This window comes from Triticum aestivum, chromosome 7A (assembly GCF_018294505.1).
Source record: "Triticum aestivum cultivar Chinese Spring chromosome 7A, IWGSC CS RefSeq v2.1, whole genome shotgun sequence".
NCBI lineage: Eukaryota > Viridiplantae > Streptophyta > Magnoliopsida > Poales > Poaceae > Triticum > Triticum aestivum.
In genome coordinates this window covers 737,427,328-737,449,794 of record NC_057812.1, presented here as the reverse complement: position 1 = coordinate 737,449,794, position 22,467 = coordinate 737,427,328, and the positions used below count along the sequence as shown (strand labels likewise).

Sequence of the window (22,467 nt, the reverse complement as noted above, 5' to 3'; positions counted from 1 at the left end):
TAGTCGCGGTGGATAGGAGCGCTAGGGTTTTTGCCTGGCTGCTCTATGATGCGGGAGGGGAAGATAGAAGGAAATAACTTTATTGCTTATCCCTAAAGGGTGCTAACTATCTGATATATAAAGGCCCCATGGGCTAATAACAAACTAGAAACCTATACGAAATAAACTAGTCTAGGAACTAATGTGCCCGGATCAGGACTCCTGTCCAGCCTGCGCCTTGCCTGATGCGGCCGTCGGCTGCTCCTGGCCGCGCGGCCCACGTCTGTAAGACGTGCCCCACATGACATCTCTCCCCCCCTCGACGAGCAGCTCGTCCTCGAGCTGAAAAGCGGGGTAGCGCTCGATGAAACTGTCAAGATCCTCCCATGTAGCTGACGAAGCTGCTTCACCCTTCCAGTGGACGAGTAGCTGGCGAACGCCGCGTGCTAGGCGCGCACGAGTCACGCGCTCTGGTTCTGGAACAGCCGCCCCGTTGTGGATCGAAGGCAATCCCGGCGGTGTAGTTGGAGGAATGCCGAAGAACTTCTTGAGGAGGCCCACGTGGAACACGTCATGGAGGCGCGAGCGCGCCGGAAGCTCAAGACGGTATGCCACGTCGTTGATCACTTCTGAAATGCGGTACGGCCCATAGAATCGTGGCTTGAGCTTGCCCCTGGTTGGCAAGTTGAGAGAGGACGCGGCGCGCTGTCGAAGGCGAAGCCAAACCCAATCGCCCACCTCATGCCGAATGTCCCGATGACGTCTGTCGTAGTAGGACTTATAGACCGCCTGTGCCTGTTGTAGACGATAGCGGACGTCCTCGATAAGTTCGTCGCGCTCAGCCATGCTCCTGGCCACTGCAGCCACCCGTGTGTCGCCGGGCTCGTAAGAGCGAATAGTGGGAGGGTCACGGCCATACACAAGCTTGAACGGAGTCTCTTGGGTTGCTGTCTGGTAGGCGGTGTTGTATATGTACTCAGCCCAGGGAAGCCACCGGAGCCACTGCTTGGGACGATCCCCGGTAAGACACCGTAAATACATCACAATGATCTTGTTAGCAGCCTCCATTTGCCCATCCGACTGCGGGTGAAATGCGGACGTCATGTGCAGCTTTGTCCCCGTGAGGCGCATGAGCTCTTGCCAAAAAGCGGAGGTGAAGACGGGGTCGCGGTCAGAGACCATGGACTGTGGTACGCCGTGGAGACGAACAACCTCAGCGAAGAACACCTGTGCCACTGACTCTGCCGTGTATGGGTGGGCTAACGCCACAAAATGGCAATACTTGCTGAAGCGATCCACCACGGTGAGGATGACAGACTTCCCGCCTACTCGAGGAAGCGCTTCCACGAAGTCGATGCCGATGTCAGTCCACACGCCCGTGGGTACCGGCAGCGGCAGGAGCAGCCCAGCAGGGTGCAAGTGCTCGGACTTGTACCGCTGGCAAGTACCGCAAGTGCGGATGTACTCCTGCACCGTCTTGCGAAGGTTAGGTGCGTGGAAATCGCGGCGAAGACGATGCAATGTGCGCAGGACGCCTTCATGCCCATCATCGTGCACGGCACTGAGAATCTCCTGGAGTAGCGGGGATGACGGCGGAATGTAGAGGCGGCCGTTGAAGGTAACGAGGCCGTCGGAGAGCGCCCAAGGTTGTTGCCGCGCACCTGCCGTGATATCCTCCCGCAGTGCGACGAGCGCCGGATCAGTGGACGTCGCTTGCCGGAGGCGATTGATGAAGTTGAAACGAGGCCCTGAGACCGTCATGATCGTCGTCTCCTCCGTGTCACGGCGGGAAAGTGCATCCGCCACCGTGTTGGTACTACCTGCCTTGTACTCCACCGTAAAGTCGAATCCCAGGAGTTTGCCAACCCAATGATGCTGCGGGATGGTGGCCAAACGCTGGTCAAGCAGAAATTTGAGGCTGTAATGATCCGTTTTTACCACAAATTGACGCCCCCATAGGTACGGCCTCCAATGGCGAATCGCGAGCACCAGGCCGATGAGTTCCCGTTCATACGCTGCCAGGGAACGGTGACGTGGCGCGGCTGGCCGGCTAAAGAAAGCCACCGGGTGGTGGTCCTGAAGAAGGACGGCCCCGAAACCGTACGTCGATGCGTCACACTCGATGATGAACGGCCGTGTAAAATCCGGTAACGCGAGGACGGGAGCCGTGGTGATTGCCGTCTTGAGGGTGGTAAAAGCTGCTGCCGCCTCCGGTGACCAAGAGAAACCATCCTTGCGAAGGAGGGCCGTCAGGGGCGCGGCAACCACGCCAAAGTCCTTGACAAACTTGCGGTAGTACCCCGCAAGGCCGAGAAAGCCCCGAACCGCGCGCGCCGAGCGTGGTTGCGGCCAGTCCGCTACTGCCTGCACCTTTTCCGGATCCATGGCCACGCCTGCAGCGGAGATGGTGTGACCCAGGTATGCGATTGATTCAACGGCGAACGCGCATTTGGAGCGCTTGACGAAGAGCCGGTGCTGGTGCAGGACCGTGAAGACGGTGCGCACATGTCGGAGATGGTCAGCCCATGTCTCGCTGAAAATGAGGATGTCGTCAAAGAAGACGAGAACAAAACGGCGCAGGTATGGCCGCAGCAGATCATTCATGAGGGCCTGGAACGTGGCCGGCGCGTTGCAGAGTCCGAACGGCATCACCAGAAACTCGTAGAGGCCGTCATGAGTACGGAAAGCTGTCTTCGGGATGTCCTCCTCACGCATCCGCACCTGGTGGTAGCCGGAACGTAAATCGAGCTTGGTGAAGAAACGAGCGTGCCGTAGCTCGTCGAGGAGTTCGTCCACCACCGGAATCGGGAACGCATTCTTGACAGTAATGGCGTTCAGGGCGCGATAATCGATGCAGAAGCGCCAGGACCCGTCGGCCTTGCGGACCAGCAGTACCGGGGACGAGAATGCGGAACAACTCGCACGGATGATACCTTGGGCGAGCATGGCGGCGCACTAACGCTCCAGCTCGTCCTTGTGCGCGGCCGGGTATCGATACGGACGGACGGCCACCGGGGCGGAACCAGGTAGCAGGGTGATGCCGTGATCGCGGCTGCGGGGCGGTGGCATGCCGGAGGGGTCGGCGAAGATGCCGTCGAACTCGGTGATGATGGCGTCCAGGAAGTCGCGGCCGCTGCATGATTTTAGGGCTGGCACGTCCGGTCCTGCAATGCCGTGCCAGCACACCCGATGGCCCCGCCGCCAGAATGTCATGGAGAGGGCTCGGAAATCCCACAGGATCGGTCCGAGCGACGCCAGCCACTGCGTGCCCAGGACGATGTCGTAGCCCGCGAGCGGCAAGGCGAGGAAATCCTCCGCGAACTCCTCGTGGCCGATGCGGAAGGGCACGACGCGGTACGCGCCCTGGCACGGAACGCGCTCGCCGTTGGCCACCGTGACGCGCATCTTCTCTGTGGTGGGGGGCGGTAACGTAGCACGAGCGGCCGCCTCTTCGGCGATGAAGTTGTGGGTGGAGCCTGAATCGATCAGGGCGAGGAGGGAGACACCTCCGAGAGTAATCTGCATCTGCATGGTTTCACTCGTGCGCACGCCGGCGATCGCGTGGAGCGAGATTTGAGGGTCGGCCCGCGATGCATCATCAGTGGCGGAGGCCGCGTCGTCGTCGTCGTCGTCCGGCGCTAAGTCGAGGAGAAAGATGCGCTGGCACACGCGGTTGTGGCCCCTGCCAAACTTCTCGTTACAGTTGAAGCAAAGGCCCAGGCGACGGCGTTCCTCCATCTCTGTCTGGGAGAGATGCTTGATTGGGCGTCCGTCCGGCAGATTGTGGCCCTGCTGAGGTGCGGCTGGTGGGGCCGGAGCGGGGGGCGCGAGGCGTGGTCCTGGTGTCGGCAGGATGCCCTTCTGTGGAAAACGCACCGGTGGCGCGGCGGAAAGCACGCACTGGTCGCGCAGCTCCAATTTGCGGGCGAGGCTCATGGCGACGGCGAGGGACTGTGGGTTATGGATCTCCACGTCGAGGCTGAGGGGTGGCTGGAGTCCCGCGGTGAAGATCTGCACTTTCTGTGTCTCGGATAAGGTGCCTGCCCGGGGAAGGAGTGCCTCAAACCGCTCCTGGAAGTCGACGACGGACGTCGTGCGTTTGCACGCCATTAGTTCGCCCAGCGGGTTAGCGCGCAGCGGTGGCCCGAAGCGGAGATTGAGCAGCTCGGAGAAGCGGCGCCACGGAGGTGTGCCCTCGTCTCGCTGGACCTGCATATACCATAGTTGGGCAGGACCCTCGAGATTGTAGGACGCCATCCACACCTTCTCCTCCTCGGCGATCCGTTGTTGATGGAAGAAGGACTCGCATCTGTTGATGAAGGCGAGCGGATCAGACTTGCCGTCGAACTTGGGGAAGTCCATCTTCTGGAACCTGGGCGGCCGATCATTGTGGTGCTGCCCATCATGGGCGGCGGCAGCGCTGGACGAAGAGGAGGACTTGTCCTTCTGGAGTGCGGTGACGGACGACTGCAGGGACATCACCGTGGCCGTCAAGGCCTCGATCATCTTAGCCAGATCTGTGGTGGTCGGTTCTGCCATGCCGGAAGTGACCGAGGCGGCAGCGGATTGTGGCGATGTCGGGGAGCTGGGCGCGGACACAGGGGGGAAAGCGGCCGGCGGATGGAGCGTGGACGAGGAGGAGGATCGCCTGGAACCTGATACCAAGTTGTCAAGGGCCTCGGTGCCCAAGACAGCAGGACCTCGACTACGTAGTTCGTAGTCGCGGTGGATAGGAGCGCTAGGGTTTTTGCCTGGCTGCTCTATGATGCGGGAGGGGAAGATAGAAGGAAATAACTTTATTGCTTATCCCTAAAGGGTGCTAACTATCTGATATATAAAGGCCCCATGGGCTAATAACAAACTAGAAACCTATACGAAATAAACTAGTCTAGGAACTAATGTGCCCGGATCAGGACTCCTGTCCAGCCTGCGCCTTGCCTGATGCGGCCGTCGGCTGCTCCTGGCCGCGCGGCCCACGTCTGTAAGACGTGCCCCACATGACATGCTTGCCCAATTCATGACAGTACCGATGCCTATAATACACAATTCGACATAAGTTTCGCGAAGAAGAATGATCTAACAAGCCAAAAATTAAGACGTACATATTCGAGCTGAGTATACAAAACTACATATAGATTTACAAATGAAGCGCGGCGTGCCGCCGCGCACAACCCGCTAGTTTTGATTAGTCCCACACCGATGGCTTCCAAAGGTATGTAGCGGCTTAAAAATGAAGGTAATGACGTCTTTCACCGCCGAGGACAACATTGACTGGACCAGCTAAGCTAGCTAGCTGAGCTATAGCTCGGTCGAGGCATTACCAGATGAAGCATTGACTGGACCAGCTAGGCTAGCTAGCTGAGCTATAGCTCTGCTGAGGTATAGCTCTTTCGCTAAGACTCAAGTAAAAAACATCTCCCAAATTCTTAAAAGTGCACGCACACTATTTAGATAGAACGAGCGGCCGGCTCATAGCCGCACGACCTCGCTAGTGTCATCACGACTCGCGAGTACCACTTGCAGGTGCTACCTGGTTGGGGGAGAGACTTGCTACGCGACACGCCCTTATCCTCTCGTCCCTTTTCTCGACCGATTTCTCCACCGCAGCATCGCCGCCGCTCCTCCCCTGCCGCTCCTCTCTTTCACTTCCCCTCCATGGCGCCGCCCTACTCTTCCCCTTCCTCCCCATGGCGCTGCCCTACCCCCTTCCTCCCCATGGCGCCACCCCTCTCCTGCCCTTCCTCCTATGGGGTAGCCCTTCTCCTCCACTTCCTCTCCATAGTCAATGTTGTTGATGGATGGCGGGCCCAAGGACGACAGACTGGCTGGTGTCCAGGGCGGCCTGTGCGGTGTGGCCAAGAACGACGCCCAGCACACGACGACATCCTCCCCAATCGTCCCGCTGCTCCCTCCCCTACCGGATCCAGTCTCAGGTCAACGCCATCATACGAGGTCTGCTTCTATTTACTAGTACAGTAGTACTTGGCTACTTGCAATTCAGACTGGGCTCTCGTGATAGAAGGATATGCATGTGCTGCCTGTTGCTTGGACCTTGGAGTTGTTTTCACTTTGATGCTTAATTAGCACAGTGGTGATACATGGAGTAATCGATCCAGCTGGCTGATTGATTTGGTAGTGTTTCTCTTACTCCAACATTGATTTAAACATTCATTGGGTCACATCAGAACAAATAAGAAACTAATGAACTGGAAATGTCCTTAGATGAACAGATCCAAGGTTGTTTTGGTAGTGATGTAAGGCTATAAAAACAATTGAAGTTCTAAAGATTTTTTTGTCATTGTTTGTATGATTTAAGATCCAACTTTTCAAACTCATGGATCTGTAGTTGATGCAACTTGATCCATCCATTTCTCGCTTAGAATGAATTTGTCGTTATGGTAGCTCTCATTGGAACTGCTACCCTCAGTAGAGATCAATCTAGTTCGATGCCTCTTTTTTATATTGAGTGATATGCAATGCTAGATTTGACATGGTTAGTTGCACAGAGAGGTATTACAAGTTTCACAGAGGTAGAACAGTTTGCACACTTAATTATATATAGTTGCACAGAGAGGACTTCACAAGTTTCATGGGAAGGTAGTCGGCCAATTTTTGGTGCAATCTGGTGCAACTCTACTACTAAATGATGCAACTTTAGTAATGCATTATGCAAATTTTTAGTTGTATAGCTCACATGGCAGTGGGTAGTTAAGGGTGGTGGCAACTGCACAACTACGTTTCAGCATCTTGCTCAATAGGAGCTACGGTGATTAGGATTATGATGGGTTTTTACGGCGATTAGGATTTTAATGGTGTGTTTGAGTAGGATTTTCATGGTGAGCTGTTCTGATTTTGTCACTATTGGTATGGATCAGGATCCTATTTTGATCCATCTATTCTTACCTACACTGCAATTGTCTCGTTAAACATGATACTCTTTGTAGAGCTTCATTCCATTATGTACCTCTCTTTTTCTCGTAAGTGCATCCGTGTGGTTTCTCTGTTTTCTTGTAAGTTGGATGCATATAAGTAACCAGTTAGCTAGTTTGTTGTAATAGTTGCATAGAAACGCAAACATAGTTGGATGACGCATAGACATATCTCAGTTGGCTAGCCAACTATTGAAGTTGCACAATGAGGCCTAACCAGTTGCACAATCAATGGTATTCAGATGGATACACTATGTAAATCATGTTCATGCAGTGTGTGTGCGTGTAGTGTTTTTGATTGCACACTCATGTGTGCCCTGTTGTCAAGGGTATGCTTTTGTACAGGAGTTTGCAAATCAGAAAGGTACATATCCTAGTTGGCTTAGCCACACTTATGCAGTTGCACAGGTAAGGGCTATCTAGTTGCACGGTTGGCGGCTAGTTTAGTTTTGGCTCCAGTGCCTAAATCATGTTAGGCAGTGTGTATGCTGATTTTTGTGATTGCGCACTCATGTGTGCTCAGTTGGTCATATAGTGCATCAAGTTGCACACATTCTTTTTGTTTTATAGGTGTGCTTTGAAAAGTTATCATGAGTTGCTTACCTCATGGCATTTTTTATATAAATTGTTTTTTCTCATTTTTTCCTCTATGCATTTGGTTGCTTTGACTAATTTGTTTGTTTGCGTTATTTCACAGGCCAAAAATGGTTGTAGAAGGAGATGCAACTCCTAGAAGGAGAGGTATCCTCAATTTCTATAGATGCATCCTGAACTTTTATAGTTGCATAATAATCAATTAGGACTGGGTATCCTCAACTTTTTAAATAGTTGCACAACAGTATCATACGAGTTGGCATCCTCAACTTTCATAGTTGCATTGGAACCATTTGGGAGTCGGCAGCCTCGAGTTTTCAAATAGTCCCACAACAATGTCACATGAGCTGGCATCCTCAACTATTTTAGTTGCACAAGAACAATTAAGGAGACTCCCCAACTTTTTTTAATAATTGCACAACAATGTCACATGAGTTGGCATTCAACTCCTTTAGTTGCACAAGAACCATTCATTAGTTGGCATCCTCATGTTCTTTACATGCATCTAATTTTCTAGTTTTGGCTTCTTTTTTGCATCATGTGCAGGGTTTTTTTGCGGGGTGGAGGAGCTGGTGTACATTTGTGCACATAATTCTCAGCTGCAAAGTCACATATACTATTGTGTGGAAAGATCAAAGGAAGAAAACACCTGCATGCCAGATTTTTGTCTAGTTGGTAGTTATGCTTCACAGTACCTACAACATACTTTTCTCTTTATTTTTTTCCTTTTTTTGCTACATGGACATCGGTTCTTCTGCATTATGTGTGATATAAGACTATCTATGTGCTCTCTCCTATATAATTGCACAGTTTTTGCATTTTGTTGCACACAATGCTGCAAATGTTGGCTTGTCCCATGATGTAGTTGCAAAAAAAATCAGTTAAAATTGCACAGGTACAAGATCTCCCCTTTTTTATCTCTGTTTATGCTCTCTTCAACAATGGAGAAGCTATTTTTGTAAAGAGAAATTTGATGAGGGGGAAAGGGAAAGTGAAAGTCAAGGAGGGGGTCTGAACAGGAGGAGAAAATGATCACCTCTTCATTCACCCTTGTTAGTGCTACCTGGTACATTCTGATCCGTCCTCACTCTTTCCCTTTTTTTCATAGCAAATTATTCCAGATCTGCTGTTAGTTCACTTTGATTCATCTGCCATGGCAGCTTTGGCAATGGAGATCTAGACCTAGGTAACCATTTGTTTTCTAGGGAAGAAGGTGGGAGCAGGTAAGGGAGTGGGGAAGAAAAAGTTGGTGGCCAGTGGGCATGAGAGCTTCGGGAGGGGAGGGAAGGGCACATGATTGCCTGGGGACCGTGCTGGGCGCCTGATTTGTTGGCTTGGCGCGCATATGTTACTACCGGGGGAGGGATTTCCTTTTATGGGATCAGGGGGACCGATTCTTTCCTTTCCTGGCGGCCGCCCGGGAGTGCTAGCGGGCCAACGGCCGCCCGCTAGACACGTCCAAAACATCTACTCCCTTTGTCCGGAAATACTTGTCGGAAAAACTGATAAAATGTATCTACAACTAACATATGTCTAGATACATCCATTTCTCTGACAAGTATTTTCAAACGGAGAGAGCAATATTTTTGGTTTTGAAGGTTTTGGTCGAAAAAATGTACAGACCAAACACTGTAAAAGTGATCAAACCCGTAAATATTTTTCAGGCCACCGAAAACCCACACCTGATGTTAGAAGAGATAGAGATGTATTGGTGGAATTGATGATATTGCTTGAGCCTCGTGAGCATATATACTTGAGGGCTTGGAGGCCAAACTAAGGGTGCCTCGTATACCGATCAACGCGGGTTGTGGGTAGATTTCTTGCCCCAAATGTCACGGACCGGCACCGGAGTCCGGAATCCGGCGAAATTCGTCGCATCTGGTCCTTCTCCGCCGTCTCCAACCACGCACGCGTCGATCAAGCGATGTCCTGATCCAATTCCCCTACTTTCCCCTCTCGTATTCGTATCACAACAGCCCTTCCAGTCCTCCTCCGCCGTCTCCGCATTAGAGCTTTTCTTTAGACATACAAGGAGATTGAAAATGCAAACACCCACTTTCAGCTTCAGTAGGATCTCATTAAGCACCATTGGCAAAGGGCTGGACCGTAACAATCTCATTTTTTGATTCATTTTTTATTTAATTCATGTGTTACTTGTATTTGGGACAAGTTTTATATTGCATTATTTAGTTTGCTTCGGTGATTTGAATAATTATTTGTAATGTGGATGATTGTTGTATTGTATTGATATTGATAATTTTTCTGAATAATTATTTTGTAGTGTGAATGATTGTTTTATTCTTGTGGTGTGGTATTGATATTTGTGGACCGGCGGCAGCGGCGTAAGAGCAGACTCCGCAAAGCCGATTCGTAAAAAAAATATTCTATGAATATCCTTTTATACGGGTCCGTTTTGCGGGGTCTGTCTTTGCGACCGTCTGCACCAGTCTGCAATATCGTTTTTTCGCGAATTGCAAACACGTTTTGCGGGTCGGCAGAATACAGGATCTGCTAGAGATGCTCTTGCAGTGTTAAAATCCCCCTTGTGCTCTTGGGACCAAAGCGATGGGTCGAGCCAAGACGATGGATGAGGCCGGTTCTCTCCCTCCGGGAGGATTTTGGGGTACTCCAGAAGGACAACGCATCGATGCAATCCGACGTCTCAGTTTGCAAGAGGAAGTTACTACATGCCATCAGCGCCAAACAAGGTGACGTCTCTCAGCAAGTAGGCACTAGAGTAGAGAAGGCGGTGATTGATTGGGTCAAGCAATTAGCACTCTCTTAAGTCCATAATAGTTAACTTACCGCTCGGTTTCCCCTTTTTTGTTTGGACGCGTCTAGCGGGCGGCTGGGTGCCCGCTAGCGCTTCTCGGCGGCCAGCTTTTTTAGAAACCTTCTGTCCTTTATGTTCCGATTAGGAAACCTGTAGCATGTTGTTAATTAATCATCTTATATATGGTTTCTTCTCACGTGTGATGAATGACTGCATACCGTTGTATTAATATTCCTCATGTTCGTTTATGCATTAATTTTTGGTTTTCAAAATTGTAAAAGGCATATCTTCTAAACCGCATGTCGAAATTTAAATCCGTTTTCACCTTTGAAACCCTCGCGACGTGCTCTTCAAAAGTAGATCCCGTATGGAGATGTTTCGACGAACTAGTCTTCCTGCCAATTAAACATCAATGTGTGTGCAACTAGACTAGATTGCCGCGCCAACTGAGTATATGTGTGTGTCAAATAGTCCTGCAACTAAACATCAATGTGTGTGCAACTAGACTACATTGACGTGCCAACTGAGCATACGTGTGTGCAACTAGTGTCCTGCCAACTAAATATCAATGTGTGTGCAACTAAACTAAATTACAAGCCAACTGGTCATATGTGTGTGCAACTAGTCTTCCTGCCAACTAAGCATCAATGTGTGTGCAACTAGACTACATTATAAGAGGAAGCTGCACATCGACTTTCGTCGAGGCAATAGACTAGTTGCACATCAAAGTCGTCGTGGTTGCTAGGTTGCAACCTCATACGAAGGTGCAGTTCCAAACATTAGTTTTGGAAAAAAGTTGCACGATGTAGTACTAAAAATTGCACAATACAGTACTAAAGTTGCACAAATATATCATCAAAGTTGGCATCAAAAAAAAATTCGTTGAAACATAATCATATGGGATCTAGTTTCAAAGATCTCGTCACGACGAACCCAGCGGTGAAGACGGACTGAATTCTGACACGTGGTTTAAAAGATATGACTTTTTAAAAATTGAAGAACCGGAATAAATACACGTGAATCTGTTTTATTGTCCATCGGATATAATAAGTCTGGCTGCATTTAATGATCAATCATATGCACTAAAAGACAAAACCTATGCATGCATGTATGTGACGCTCGTTCTCTCTATTTAGTGCGCGTACACTTTGGAGGTTTTAGGTTTTTGTTTTGATTAGTACCACACCACTGGCTTGGAAACGTATGTAGCGGCATAAAAATCCTGGTACTGAGCGGGTTCATCGCCGAGGAAAGCATTGACTGGACCAGCTACGCTAGCTAGCTGGGCTAGCCCTGTTGAGGCATTACCAGACGAGGCACTGACTGGACCAGCTAATTAAATGCTAGCTAGCTGGGTTAGCTCTGCTGAGGTAAAAGCATTCACTGGCCTGGCCACCCAGTGAAGTAAGTCTTTTTTTTACCTCCCTCCCTTGTGCAGAGATTTTATATTTGTCATGACATGCTTGTCTGGTAAGTACTCCCTCCGTCCCATAATATAGGACTGTCAAAAAACGTCTTACATTATGGGACGGAAAACGTCTTACATTATGGGACGGAGGGAGTACCGGACAAGGCAACCTCATCCGTTACTGAAAACCAAGGAACTGAGCCAGTGCCAAACTCTTCACTTTGAGTTGCCATGTGATGCATCAATCAATCTGGAGCAAGGTTGGTCTCAACCCTGAACCAACTAGGCAATCAATTACCATGCCATGCAAAATAATCACAGCAGCATGGAGGGCTAGTTGCTGCAGGCATTAGTGGATCCACAAGCGCGCACGCTTTAGATAAAAACCCGTTACAAATGAGTCGCGGCACATATATCGGGACTCTAATTTGCATCATCGTGCCTGGCATGCGCGTGCTCAGTCTTGACGATCGTCTACTCATGAGACTGACCGACACGAGAAAGTGTCCATCCCATGGAAGAAACAAGCATGCAGTTGCATTACAGGTTACTCATGAGATTGACCAAAGCTTGCACGCGACCTTCTGCTGGAGCTCTTCCGCGAGCGCTTGGTTTAGTCATCTATACAGCAAATGATTATATCAGTTAGACATCAGCCATCACATGAGCATAATGTTTCTAAAAAATGATTATTCAAGAGGCACATATCGCAACACTTTTCATCTCTTGGTTACTGGATATCATGAAAAGTGTTAAAGAAAATTGATTGTTCAAGAGGCACATATCGCAACCCTAAATTTTGTACTGGATATCATGGAAGAACAATGGATTGGCTCATTGTGTACATGACGGCTCCAGTTAACAATCTAATCTTTAACACTTTCATCTCTTAGTTACTGTGAACTACTAGTTCTGAAATATTATTTCAGTGAGTTTTCTGTTTATAAATCCGCACTTGAGACAACCTAATCATTTGTCATTTGCACCTGAGATAATGATATTTAAATTATCATCGGTATCTTTGTAATGATGCATGCTGTCCTTGATATCTCTAATTTTTCAAGCAACCTGTTACACTCAGTGTCGAGGAAATGTGAACGTACCGGTCTATTCATCGTCAGATAGGCATACCACATCTACACGAGCGGCCACGCCAGGGGTATCACTGCGCAGCCCAAGCTTTCCTGTTAGCCATTCATCCAGCGATACTGAATCAGAGTCTGACTGTGGCGTGCCTGATGCGGAAGGGCCAACACCCCTACTTGGCAACACATTCAACGCAGCTGAGGCAACGCTAGATGTCGTAGTCAAACCTCGCGGTGATGTTAGTGGCAGAATGGGATTTGGAACCGAAGATACGGGCGACAGCAGGCGTGTTGGCTGTGAACTTGATGGCAGTGGTAGAACCTGCTGAATTTGATGTGAGCTTGATGGCCCCAATGGTGCAGGTACAGTGTGGTGTGAACTTGGGTGCAAGCTTGACACTGATGGGTTCCCTGGGGGAACTGCCTGTGGGCATGATTGTCTTATATTTACTGGAGTCACAGAGGTAGACCGTGTCCTTGCAGACGTGCTCTCGAGCCAAATTGGAAGCTGCTGCTGATTTGCATGTGCCATCGAATGCACCTGTGGAGGCAACCTGCGCTGAAGATGAGGAGCAGGTGCACGTGTTACTTCACTCTGGACTCCAAAGTTTCCCCGTGGCAGAACTGGCACGAGACCAAAAGTACTTGATGTTGATCCAGTGCTTTTTAGTACGGAGGGGTGAGGTGAAGATGGCGATGATGATGATGATGGTGATAGTTGATCGACCTGTAATGGTTGGACATGATGCATCTGCACTGGTGGTCGACCAGCTGTCGACGATGCAGTTGGTGATGCAGTCGATGCCGCCGCTGAAGGCCTCATGGGAACTTGCTGAGAAGCCTGTGGTCTCTGGTGATTTGGAGGGCTGTGGGCTCTAGCTGCAGATTAAAGTAATTAGATATTATTAGTGATAGAGATTTGGGACGGATGTTTGAAAATCATGTCAGCATATTCATTTAAAGGACATCAAATATGATTGCCTATAGTCAATACTCAGTACCTTGCGCTCCAGAAGAAGATATGAATTTAGCCCGAAAATCGTCAGCTAGTGACTGGTTGAGGATAACTTTCTCACATAAATTATCAAGCGCCTTCCTTTGCTGAAGATGAGTGGAATCATTTTCTTCAAGTAACGAATTATACTTTTGTTTGACCTTCTCTATTTCCTGGCTACACTCGGTCATAAGTTGTGATTGCTGTCCATAAGTGAAAAAATAAGAACAAGATGAGAAGCCCAGAACTAGTGTAAGAAGTTCACAACTAGGATATACATGAGCTAGAAGAAACAGCAAACCTTTAGTTCGTGGGCTTTATTACGTGAGTCAATGTATAACCGTAATCTGTGCAACTCATTTTTCAGTGGTTCATCACCAACTGGTGGATGATTAAACATCATTGGAGCCCCCAGAAAGAGTTGTGCTGAAGAACCCGGTGCGGCCTCGGGTTGATGACTTGGTTGACACTGATCAGGGCTTGTTCTTTCAAGCGGAATACTGGACAGTGGAACCAATGGCAAACACTGAGATGATGGTACACGAGAAAGTAGGCTTGATTGTTCTACATCTCTTTGTGAAAGCACAGTTGGCACCATACTTGGTTGTGAAGACTGAATTATCAAATCCGTCGGAGTAGAAAGTTCCCTGGATGCTGATGGTTGCATTTCAGGTTGCAAAGTCTGTGCGGGTGTTATACCAGAACGGTCTACTTGTTCTGCCTCTCTTCGTAGAAGTGGTGCTGGTGCTACAATTGGTTCGGCAGACAGCATTACAAGATTGGCCTCAGCTCCAACTTCCTTAGACATTTGCAAGGAAGTCTGGCTGGGCACAGGAGCCAGAGTCTGTGATTCCGGTGGATCTGCCTGAGTATTGTCTCCATTGCAGGTGTTAACTTCCATTTCAGCATCTCCTAAACGTCGGTCAGTCTCTCCCGGTAATGGTTGTGAATCCACACCACTCTGTTGCTCAACTTGTTCGGTCCTTCTATTGTCACCACTTGAAGATTCCTGATATATGTTACAGGTACATATGATTAGTGTCATAGGATACTAACAATAAAACAGTCAAAAGGAATACTGGTGTAACCATAATGTAATAAAGTACCATGAACTGGAACATGAAGACCATGTGCTCAGAACTGACTCTAATGGAAAGATAAGTGCTGCATCAACTGGAATGTCCACTATTTGGAAGTACGTTCAAGTAAATGGATACAGTCACAGATGCTCATAGATGAGCCTACTAAACATTTACTTTCCTTTCGTTATATTACAAAATACAAAGAACTTAAATGAGTAATCTACAAACCGTAAAACATGACATAGTATGAAAGGAAACATACTACATACAGTTGCACCTTCTATGCCTAGTGTACTGTACAGACCATGATGAGCAAGTAACTATGCTCACATTGCTACGCTGAAAGAGCAAAAACAACACATCCTAGATGAGCCTACTAAACATCTGCTTTCCTTTTCGCTATATCACAAAGGAAAAGGTGTCTGAAAAATCTACAACCCATAAAACATGACATGAAACTTGAACCAAAGCTTCAATGTGTTATGATCTTACATAAATTGACTGCAAATTAAGTTGGAAGTTTCTGTAAAGAAAAGTTAAGCTGACAGTTCCTACATGGATATTAAACTTATAAAATCAGAAGGACACCACTGCAAAGAACTACGTAGTAAGTATAAGACCTGATTAATGCATGCCCTACCTGATCAATAGAATCAATCGCAGGACTAGAATTTAACTGCTGTTGAACAGCCAGAGATGCCCCTCCTTGCGAGTCGATGCAATCAAAACTATTGCTGATCATGTTCTCTGTCAAACCAATACCTTCTGATGCTAGCCTTCCTTCACTGTGGATAAAAACTTCAGCAGAACCATTTCTTGCTGCTTCTGCATTGATAACATCAGATGGAATCGCACCACGAACCAATGTAACTTCCATCGCTGAGGTTCCGTGCAAAGACTGCGGACAGTTTGCCAAAGTAGCTGTATCAACACAGGAGCTAAAGTGGCTGAATTCCTCGATAGCAAAGCCTGAATCTGGTAAACAAATACGTTGATCAAAAGTATGATCTAGTTGGCCAGATTTTGCTTTGTCAAGGAAATCTTCCTTCAACTGCAACTCCTTAATCCACACCTTTGATTGCTGTGAGTCAAGCTTCTCACGCTGGTACCTCATGTGCTTCAGAAACGCATATAGTAGCACAGTGAACCATTCAACTATTAGCTTTTTTTGACCACCTCTGTCCTCTGGATCAGCTTGAGACCTACGGAGGTGTTCCACAACTATTCTGCATGATTCTCTCAGTTTCACCACTCCCTTGTGCCTGTGCATGTCAAACATTGCCACCTCGTTTGCTTGTTTATCATGGATATTCTTTTCTCTCAAGGAGAAAACCATGTCAACCAAATTAATTCTTTTCTCTCTGATTCTATTAAGAAGTACATCCTTTGATAAATGCTGCTTTGCATGAATCTCTGGAACAGATAGCAGTTCCTTGACTTCCTTCTCTCCTGGTACGATAGCCTCAATCACTAAATCATGTGAATCCTCTTGGTGTGATTTGTTCCCACCAACAGATTCTGCCTGCTCAGGGATTGATTTGTCATTTCCATATTTAGATGAGGTCTGCTGCTGATATGGTGATATGTTCTTTACTGGAATTGATTGATTATTCTCGCCTGTTCTGCGTACTCTATGTGAGAACTCCTTCTTTAGGATCCTTAGCTTGTTATAAACCAACTCAGCGAGAGTTTCACTGCACTCATATTTCAAGTGTTTTTCAGCAAGGGCCAGTGATTCTCTATGATCAACCTGATGCCTTGAGAGAGAAGCAGCACGCCAGCACTGAAATAAAGCATGCAAAGAAGGAGAACATTCATCAAGAACAGCAACATTTAACACTGAACATGTAGTGCAAAATTACAGAAGGCTCTTCTCTAACCAGTGCAATGTTGAATGCATGCAATATGTGCTTTGGCTCCACACTGACTTGGTGATTCTTCAAAGTATAATGAAGAAGTTCATCACATAAACATTGAACACTTCCCTGCACAACATGTTACCGTTCCATCAAAGAATCCAATCAGCTAAATAGCAAATGATGAGTATATGAAATCATGTGTCTGCATGAATTTTAACCTCACTGGAATGGTAGGGTGAATTACGTTTTGATAACTTGTCTGTGTATTTATTTACTACACATAATGTATTGATGTACAGAATGCTGCACTCTTCAGTTTAGGCACAGTTTATGATTGTTGATCAATTACAGACAACCAAACATTTTACTTCTCTTTGGGATGTATTTGGTTCTTAATATCATTCTTACAGAACTTTCAATACTGTCAAATTGGGTTACTAGTTCTGACCAAAGGAATATATTGGCAAAAAACTATCACTAGGTATTTGTGACACAGCAAGAATTAAAACATCAACAGAACAATGAGGTCGTTACATTCAGCATACCGGTAGTTCAAACAATTCATATAGCTTTGATAGCTCTGGCTTCAATTTGATGTGAAGACCTTTTTGTGTGTCCTGAAGATGTTCCACCCCTACAAAATGGACTCTGTTAGAACAGTGCATTATGTGCATGAAAAACAGAGCTAATAATTACAGTTACAGCAGTATACCTTGTTCCTGCCACGTGTGGTCAACTGATATTTGATGACGACTAGATGTAGTATTAATTTCAGGCAATATTGAGTCCTTATCTTCGCCAGCTAAAACATTTGCAGATGAATCCAAGGCTCCAGCAATTTTTCTACGTTTGGTACTGGCCTCATCGGCAGGAATTTTCCCTTCTTCCATGTTTTGTATCTTTCTACGGCTTCTTTGTACCGGCTCAGTTATATACTGCCAGCGAGGAGACTTCCCATCTAGCAAATTTACCCAGAATTTTGGCAGATCACTATCAGGTGCAGATATCCCACCCCTCTCACCTACTACAACAGTATCTCTAGAATAAAAAGGTCCATTCAGACGAGCTTGTGAAATGGCTGCATTGCTCATCTCAGTGCTGGGATCATTTTTCGTGGACAACTTCATTAAGTACTCCTGAAGTACTTTATCCATGAACAGTTTTTCAGCACCAAAATCATTGCTTAAATATGCATCATTTTTTAGCTCTTCGAGTCTGCTGAATTGAAATGATGCACCCCAACTAAGCAGAGAATGGCTCAGGATAGGCGTTATATTCTGGCCATTGCTATCAAGAATATGATCATGCTTTGCAAGTATAAGAGCCTTTTCCTCCAATGTGCAAGATGAATACAGACGAAAAATGGGCACACATTCAGATTGTGACTCTATGCTGATCCTCTGGAGGACTCTCAAGTCATTTGTGGGATTCCAATCACTACAATATATGATGATGACATCAACTGAAGATAGTTTAATGCTTGGGAGACATGCACGACTATCAATCAAGAAAATAAACCGGTCCTTAGTCGTGTCATTGAACATACTCATTGCACCCTGTTTCTTTTGTACAGCGAGACCACGCTCCACGCGTTCATATGACTCAAAACCATATCTTTGACGGACAAAATCATCCAAAATGTCACCCATTGGATTGCCAGCCCCACCACAAGACTGCACATAGAAGACAGAAACGTCATATTGCACTGGTAAGCTTGGGAAACCTTTCCAAAAGATCATGATATTTAATTCTAACAATGACGAATCACAAACTACCCAAACAACTTAATAAGGGATATACCCGTCAGCAATTAAAATGTACCACAACATGTTTTTCTAACCGATGCCAAGATGTTAGAACATGTGCTTGCAAAATGTTGTTTCTGAAGTGAACCGTATGTGGATTGTACCAAAGAAAGATAAATTTTAGAATCATGACAACGAGGGAAGCCCAGACCCTGAGGAGGGTCAGAGATGCCTCCTTAAAACTAAAGGATTGAGCATGAACTTCTTTCAGGATGAGCCATCTCTAATAGGGACAAACCTAGAACTTCAAATATTTTGGAACAGAGGAAGTAGTAATGAATCACACATAACAGGCATTACTACATAAATTCGGCCAAAATTAAATAATGGAAGCAAGAGATTATTTGAGGCATGGTACCTCAAAAAAGGCTCACCTGGGTAAGGATAAGAACTCTCTGCCCTTTTCCCTTGATTTCTCGGAGCATTTTGTCAAGAAGCAGTAGCTTGCCACTCGCACGCACTCCAATATCTAGGATATCAGTTACTGGGTAGCCCTTGGTAAGTGAGGTTTGGAGCATTGCATCTACTAGATAAGGGTGGTCGCAGCACTGTTGCATGATAAGATCAGTAAAGACAGTTAGCTATGCACAATGAGTACCACTGCAGATTCCGTCTCTCCCTACTGTGAAAAGAAGGTATCATGCATGCTCAGAAATTTCAACAGCTAACCTTCCGGAGGGATACAAGAATGTTGCGAAGAGCACCAACACTGTCAGTTTTTGAATGTGATCGAAGTGCTGGTGAGTTTGAAAGTAAGGTATAACAGTACATTTCTAGTTGCACTCGTGAAAGGCAAGCAGGAACCCAATACTCCACAAATTTTGATGAGTCCGCTTTCCGGCCCATTGCAGTGTGAAGTGCGAACTCTGAACAGTCATGAGTTGGCTCTCTAGCATCCATTGCAGGACTGCTTTCAGCCACAATATTTTGTGAGCACAGATCAGCATTCATATGTGCCTGCAAGAATTGATAATGTAACACAGTCCTTTGATACAGATGGTAGGATGACAAGAGAAAGAAAAGCAACATTGCAAATAACAAGCCAACATACTGAAGCAGCAAGGATGTTACAAAAAATCAAGCATATGCTCAAGTTGCTAAAGGGAAACTATACAAAGTATCCTGTCAGGTGAACATTGCGTCCTGCATAAATTGTACTCCCTCCATCGCAAATTAGTTGTCTTCGATTTGTCTAGAGACGGATGTATCTAGACATGTTTTAGTGTTAGATACATCCGTATATAGGCAAGTCTAAGACAACTAATTTGGGACGGAGGTAATACTATAATAAAGTAAGAAGCTCAAGACGTTATACGAGATAATGCAGGTCCAAATAAAGAACATTTTGATGTATTACTGGAATATGTGTTCAGTTATTTACTTCTATTTTGCTACTCGAGACTTACGACCTATAAAGGATGAAGGAAAATAACAATGATACTTACAACAATGCTTTGTGATAATGTAAGGTCCAGAGTCGTAATAATTTAAGCCCAAGAGGCGATGTGTGATATGGAACAACAAAAGAACATATTAATCTATTACCAGAATATGGTATTTAATTCTAATTTGCTACTCTGGGGTTAAGACCTGCAAAGTATGAAGGCAGAGAGGACTGGTACTTAAAGCAACGCCTTGATTTCATAATGAGTATAATTAAAAAAACGAGAACTCAAAAGAATAGAAGATGGTTGAGCAAACCTCTGAAATGGGAGCAGATATTTCAACATCAGTTTTCGACCCATCTGTCTCCAATATCACCTCAGGAGCTTCACACTGAGCAGATTTTTCAACATCACTTTTCAACCCATCTGTCTCCAATATCACCTCGGGAGGTTCACACTGGCCAGAAGTATAGCCTTCCAAACAATTATTGACGACTTGACTTAAATGTGCCTTGTCATCTTCTTCATGTGCGCCACTTTCTTCATACCTCAAAACAGAGCCATTGTCTTCCGCGTCCACCATGGAAGCATTTCCTTCATAGCCTTTAAAAGTAGCAGCAGGGAATACATCACCAAAGATAGATGAAGGGATGAAGTCATTGGGATGAAAAGAATTGACATGCCAAAATTTCATTGATAACAAGCTATACAAGGCTATTAAAATGTTAAGTTAGTTATTTCAACATGAGTGCTTTGCATGGAACGTCCTGCATTGTTTTTAGAGGAATACTTCATCCTGACTGAATCTGTCATGAGAACATGTTAAGCTTTACATATTCAGCTATCTAAGATGAACCTACATCATATGCAGCAAACAGCAAAGTCATGGAGATTGGTGTTTGCAACAAACAGACCAACTGTGGTAATGAAACAGGCAAACTAAGCTGTGACTATCATCCCAGTTGATTGGACAAGCAAAACATGAGTTCAAAATCACAGGGAGATCAAGTTAAGTACCAGGGGTTTTTTCATATTCTTCAGAAGATGTCTTGAAGAGACTCGTATAGCTCTTTGCGGTTAGCCTTTTCTGCTTCTTCAACGACCTGGTACCACTCTCGGAAGCATCATCATGCTTATGCTTTGATGAGTTGTGTTCATCAATTTGTCCATTTACGGTTTTGTCGGGAGTAGCCACTAGACTAGGAACTCCATTTGAATCATTTGAAGTGGTCGAAGCTGAAACGGTACTTTTCTTAATTCTGTCGGACGTTCTTGGGGTACTAGCCTTCATTGTCGACCCTTTCAGCTTCTTTGGTGATGATTTTGGGGTATCAGGTGTGCTGGGGTTGCTCCTGCCCCTCGTAGATTTCTGCGAAACCGGTGTGGAGGCAGAACTGACGGTGGCTGTCCCAACGGGGTTCTTTCCTCTTGTTTCCCGGTTCGACCTCCTGAGGTTTGGCTTCTGCTCCTCGCTTGTTTCACACACGGACGAGCTCCTAGACTCCCTTCCACCGGCAGACGAGGTGGAGGTCGATGCAGACTTGGGGTCTTTGGCATTGGTGGCGGCGCTGCCTTTCCTTGCACTGGCGTCCCCTGCCCCCTCATTGTTCGCCCCTCCTGACCGGGTGTTGGCCATCCGCTTCGGTAGAATCAACGCATCAGGCAGGGCACCTAGAATGTCGCAATCAGAAGCAAACGGAAGTCAGAAATTCGGCAAACTGGCTCCCTGAAATGTATACTGAAATCATGGATCAATGCATCAGTACGCTGAGCACACAAATCATGGATCAACTCATCACAGAATTCTCCAGCAATAAGCCCAAATGTTTTCTCTTCAATCTGCTGTGGTGCCCCAATTGCACACCAACAGCAAACCCAGAGCAGCAAGTATTTCCTCATGGAACAGGGGCATGTAGTACAGTACATCACAAAAGTTGAATTTTTTTTTACCTCGCAGCCGAACAGCTACGGGGTCGAGCCGGCGGGCGCAGGGAGGCCGGGTGAGGGAAGAGGGACGGCGAAGGCGGTGCCGGGGTGGAGCTCCTGTGGCGGCCCGTCGCCTCGGTCGAGCTCCTGCGGCGGCCGGCCGGCCGGTCACTGTGGTCGAGGCATATGGGGGGAGGGGGCGGAGCGGAGCGGAAGGCAATGGAGGTGGATGAGGGGGTGGAGGGGGCTGACGGGGTTCTGGAGGCGGCCCGCCGGCGGCGACGCGGGAGCGCGCCGGTGGGCGGCTGCCGGACGGCGGAGGCGGAGGAGAACCCTAGAAATCGGGGCTGCCTTCTCTGTCGCCGGGTCGTGGATTGGGGCTCGGTTCAGTTTGGACAGTGGCAAACGTGTGTAATTTCGGCGCAACTCTGGGGTAAAGACGGCTGGCCAGGGAAGCACCTCCATGCGCATGCGCATAATTTTAGAAGAAAAAAACATTTAGATTTGATAATTGACAAGAAAAAAATAGCCATTGCAAATGAAAATTGCTGATGGCGCGAAAACACTAGATACGTGAAATGTCATCATGGAAGTAGAACGGGACAACGATGACGGCGTGGGAGGAGGGATGAGGCGTCGGCGCTGAGG

The 22,467-nt window shown here is 47.1% G+C and overlaps 1 protein-coding gene and 1 long non-coding RNA gene across 2 annotated transcripts; one reads left to right on the top strand and one right to left on the bottom strand.

The window, feature by feature from the left end:
- The first annotated feature begins 5,523 nt into the window (after window positions 1–5,523).
- LOC123149844 (uncharacterized) lies at window positions 5,524–8,306 on the top strand. The gene is made up of 3 exons (XR_006474866.1): window positions 5,524–5,931; window positions 7,606–7,649; window positions 8,049–8,306. It is a non-coding gene; the product is annotated as an uncharacterized lncRNA (long non-coding RNA).
- A 3,574-nt stretch (window positions 8,307–11,880) lies between these two features.
- Window positions 11,881–22,284, bottom strand: LOC123153948 (uncharacterized). The gene is made up of 15 exons (XM_044572808.1): window positions 22,279–22,284; window positions 21,844–22,153; window positions 20,911–21,564; window positions 20,210–20,496; window positions 19,178–19,465; window positions 18,883–19,056; window positions 17,416–18,376; window positions 17,249–17,337; window positions 16,725–16,829; window positions 15,485–16,627; window positions 14,064–14,771; window positions 13,770–13,965; window positions 12,997–13,647; window positions 12,787–12,867; window positions 11,881–12,304 (listed from the first exon to the last, which is right to left on the bottom strand). The coding sequence occupies exons 1-14, from the start codon at window positions 22,282–22,284 to the stop codon at window positions 12,791–12,793; spliced, it is 5,649 nt and encodes a 1,882-aa protein (XP_044428743.1). The 3' UTR covers window positions 11,881–12,304; window positions 12,787–12,790.
- Window positions 22,285–22,467: the final 183 nt, after the last annotated feature.